This window comes from Sinocyclocheilus rhinocerous, unplaced genomic scaffold (genome assembly GCF_001515625.1).
Source record: "Sinocyclocheilus rhinocerous isolate Xijiao unplaced genomic scaffold, SAMN03320098_v1.1 scaffold291, whole genome shotgun sequence".
Lineage (NCBI taxonomy): Eukaryota > Metazoa > Chordata > Actinopteri > Cypriniformes > Cyprinidae > Sinocyclocheilus > Sinocyclocheilus rhinocerous.
Genome location: NW_015640451.1, coordinates 91221 through 96036, shown reverse-complemented (window position 1 = coordinate 96036; position 4816 = coordinate 91221). Strand labels below are relative to the sequence as shown.

General features: G+C 33.7%; 1 protein-coding gene across 2 annotated transcripts in view; it reads left to right on the top strand.

Moving 5' to 3' along the window:
- Window positions 1-1841, top strand: part of LOC107752855 (MICOS complex subunit mic25a-like) — an 18903-nt gene extending 17062 nt beyond the window's left edge. The window contains exon 9 of one of the 2 annotated variants that reach the window (XM_016568923.1): window positions 1646-1841. In XM_016568923.1, coding sequence (XP_016424409.1) covers window positions 1646-1669 — 24 coding nt within the window. In that variant the 3' untranslated portion in view covers window positions 1670-1841. The remainder of the gene's footprint in view (window positions 1-1645) is intronic. The other variant, XM_016568924.1, reaches the window with a different exon arrangement.
- Window positions 1842-4816: the final 2975 nt, after the last annotated feature.

Here is a 4816-nt window from a genome sequence, read left to right as displayed (position 1 = left end):
GTGAGTGTGTGTGTGTGTGTGTGTGTGTGTGTGAGTGAGTGAGTGTGCGTGTGAGTGTGTGTGTGTGTGAATGCTGCTCATTGATGAATCTGTGGGTCGGGTCATTAATCTACAGCAGTGTCTGCAGGACGAGGATGAAGGTGGTTAGTGGTTCCTGGTGCCCGCGGCGCTGCTCCGCTCAGGCTGGCATCTTTATTTTACGCTTCTTTGGCTTGATTGGGACGCTGCGTTCCAGCTGTGGCCGTTTCTCTGTGCTGTCGGCTGAGGATTGAAGATGTGCGGCTTTGTTCCAACATCAGTGTCGTACCTCGACCAGACTGAAGCACAGCAGTGTTAAACTCTAACCCTGAGCTCAGACGCTGGCTTTACTGTTCTAATCATCTTTCTCTGACTGATTAATATATACAGTATATAATGTAGTGTAAGTTTACAGCATTCATTTAGCATGAATATACAGTGGTGGCCAAAATGATTAGAACACAATGAATGCATTAGAACAAAATTAGTGTTTGGAAATGTAAACTGATATTTCCTACTTACACACTACAGCAAAATATAGAAATAACTGACTTAAACCATTTTTTAGCTGGTGAGAATACTAGTGTTCTAATCATTTTGGCCACCGCTGTATGTACTGAAATAATGACATTATTTTCATGATAATGTAATAGCCTTAAATTCATTCAAGTAGTACTGTAAACTAAGAAATGATACCTTTGAGTGAAATTAGAAATTCACTTTGTAAATAAATAAACAAATAATAAAATAATTAATAAAACAAATATAATATAAAAACCCTTAGAAAATTGTAATTTGTATAATAATTGATATTCTAGTGTTTGTGTGTTTGATCTCCATCACAAAGGCATTATTCAGCTGTTCTTCTCATGTGTGCTGTCTCTGTGCTTAGCCTCTAAAAACCCATCGCAGTGAATCTTCAAAAAACCAGCCAATCAATCTTCACAGTGTGATTTTTGTGGCTCAACATAAGGCTTCATGATTAATCGAAATAATACTTTAATCATTGTATAGTTTTCAGTGGACTTATCAAAGTGCAATAGCTACAAATGAATGAAATATAAATCGGTTTCAGAGTGAAGTGCGGCACTGTGTTCATTTACACGCGAGCAGCTCATGATCCGGTGTTTTCTGCGGCTCGGTTCTCTCTGCATCTGCTCTGAGTTTGACTCGCTTTCATGTGCATTTGACAAAGCATGCACCAGACCATCTTTACACAATTTGTAAACTGGCTGTTGGCAGCAAAAGAGAAGCTTAAAAGAATCCCTGCAGTTTTCCATCAAAATATTATCATCATATTAGTTCATATTGTCATATATTTAGTTCAAATTGTAAAGCCCCACAAATAAGTAAAGCAAACTTATATTAACTGTGCAGCCCATGTTTTAACATCAGGAAAGACTGTGAATTCTGACAATAACAGGAATCAGTTTTGTTCAGCTCACTGCTTGTTTTCTGTGTGTGTGTGTGTGTGTGTGTGTGTGTGTAACTATAGCGTGTGCTGCTTATAGAATAACTCAAACTAAAGTCAGGAGAGGTGAACGACACATGAGTGCTGGAATTGATGAAGGAGGTTTATTATGGAAATCAGCGCTTGTTGATGTGACTGTTTGTTCGTTCTCTGCAGAACTTGCTGGTGAACCACGGATGAAGATGATGATGGTTGGTGCTGAAGAAGAGGAGCAGCGTTAGAGGATGATTGTGTGTGTGCATGTGTGTGTGTGTGTGTGTGGTATCAGGATTGTGTTGGTTTGTTGAGCTGATCTTCATTTACTGTGAGCAAATAAAGTCTCTTCAGCGTCTGTTTCTCTCTTCAGTCTCTCATTACTCTGTCAGCTTTCCAAACAGTGACTGTGAAGAGTTTGTCATCAGTCTGAAACTCTGTTTTCTGAACATCCGCTCAGATGAATATGATTAAACTCAACCATTATGGAGATAAAAAGCATCTTTGTCCACTGCTGTGTGCTCTGAGAAAATGTATTTTCACTGAACATATAAATCACTATTTCACTATAGTTGATGCATTTTTTAAAATATAAATCACTAATATTTCAGTGTAGTTTATGCATTTTGGAACATATAAATCGGTAATATTTCAGTGTAGTTTATGCATTTTTAAATCACTAATATTTCAGTGTAGTTTATGCATTTTTAACATAAATTTCTAATATTTCAGTGTATTTTATGCATTTTGGAACATATAAATCAGTAATATTTTAATGTAGTTTATGCATTTTTAAATCAGTAATATTTCAGTGTAGCTTATGCATTTTGGAACATAAATCACTAATATTTCAGTGTAGTTTATGCATTTTTAACATATACATTTCTAATATTTCAGTGTATTTTATACATTTTGGAACATAAATGAGTAATACTTCAGTGTAGTTTCTGCATTTTTTAACATAAATCAGTAATATGTCAGTGTAGCTTATGCATTTTGGAACATCAGTAATGTTTCAGTGTAGTTTATGCATTTTTAAATTACTAATATTTCAGTATACCTTATGCATTTTAAACATAAATCTCTAATATTTCAGTGTACTTCATGCATTTTTAAATCACTAATATTTCAGTACAGTTGATGCAATTTTGAACAGATAAATCTGTAATATTTCAGTATAATTGATTAATTTGCTTTGGCTATGTGAGATAATAAAAGATCTACAGGAACTGGCATTAAGATCATTTAACAATCTTTGCATCAGATTTATATGTTCAAAAATGTAGCAGTTGGTGATGTTTTCTCTCTCCATCGGTTGATTTTTATACTTCGACTCACTTTTTCTGGCCCGTACAAATGCAGGTTTGGTTTGTGAGATAAATCTGACACATGCGTGTTCTGTGATAATTGAGTGTTTGATGAAGTTCCTGCGTGAGCTGAATGCTCAGGGATCAGTAACAGATCTCTGGATCATTCTAGAGCCCTGTGTCTTGATTTCCATGCATTGCGTCTCTGGCACAGACTCACTCTTGTGTTGATGAGGAGTGGATGCTCAGGAGAGGACTGGCCTGTGTGCTTGTAGTCATGGTAACGCTGGTGGAGACGGATGAAGATAACTGGGATCTGGCGTTCCTGATGTGTCATATTGATCTCCATCGCCGCGTGTGAATCACAGAAAGAGAGTGCTAAACATTGATTCAAACGTGCAGCTGCAGAAATACAGTTTACTCGTGTGACTGAACATATGACTGCGCTTTATTATGTTTGCTGAGCCCATATTAAAATAAAACCGGGATATGAAACTGCTGTCTTGTTTGAAGTAGAATATTATATGATATGAAGATGGTCAGACTTCAGGGTCAGAAACACTCAATAAAAGAAAGATCAGACTCTTTCTCAGGAATTGCTGCCATTTGTGTCGCATTACCAGGAAGAAATCAATATTTACATTGTTTACACTCATTATTTCAACTCTGTTATTATTAAAATTACATAATTGAGTTTTGTTTTTTGGCAAAAAGTATAAAAATTGACAAGGTCAATTACAAAATTACAAAAAATTGTCATTACAAGGATTTCTAAACTATTCAGTCAGCTGACCCTCTAAAACGTATTTTTTTCTGTTTTCATTTTAATTTTAGTAAAAAAAAATTAGTTTTGTTGTGTGCTTTTATCATGTATTTAGTTTTTTTTTATACACCTATATAGTTTTTTTTAAATTAAAATTAATTTTCAGTTTTAGTTTTAGTTATTTTAGCACATCTTTATTTTATTTTATTTAAATGTATTTGATTTCAATTAACTTTTTTCAATTTCAATTAATTTCAAAACAAAAATGTTTTTTAATGGTTTTAGTTTTAGTTAATAATTAACTCTGATTTAAAGTTAATATTTTAATAATTTATCAACACATTTGCAATTTATGGTTCTTTACTGTTTGTTAATGGTCACATGACATGCAGGTAAAGTATTTCATCTTTTTTTAGTAAGTGTTTTATTTAGATTTTTTTTTTTTTTTCCAAATATGTATATATTTGTATTTGACTTTTTTTATGGTTTAAGTAATTATTAGCATTTCATCAGCCCCCAGTTTGTTAAACCCTGATTTATTGCAATGGATTTCAAATGTACTGTGACAAGATTGAAATAATATAATGTTTAATTCTTAATAATAGTGCTACTTTGCAAGATAAGGTTGTAATTGGAGTTAATAGTCTAAGACTCAGCCTTTGGCTGTACTGGTGGACCACTAATGTGAATAATATATATTAACACTGATAAAATAAATATACAGTAATGCAAAAATATACAGTGTCAGAGACTCTCACTGACTTTCACCATCATTATGTGATCAGAAAATTGCAGTGAAGTGCAGCATGTTGTTACATATTCATTAAGGTAAACAACAAACATACGAGTTTCAGAATATATTACTGATTCACATATTATTGGTTCCCAGCATCAGTTTCTTCAAAAAGAACTGATGTTCACTTGAAGATCTTATATGGACTGTATATCTGCATTCAAATGCCATTTGGATTAAACATGTTGATAGACGTGATGTGTGACATTTGAGGCAGATATTCATATATCACACATCCTATACCTCATCTGAAATATCACTGGAGCAGCTTTTATTGTATTACTCTCAGTATTACAAGTGAAATTGTAATTTCAAAAAGATTTAATTTAATTTACTTTAATATGGAATTTTTATTCTAATCTGTCGCACTTTGCATATGTCATGAGGAGAGAATGAGCCGTTCTCTCTGAGGGTAAAACTTCATTCACAGCCCGAAGCGCAGAAACAGACGCAAAGTGAACAAATGCAAATGAGTTGAATGAAAGTTTCTC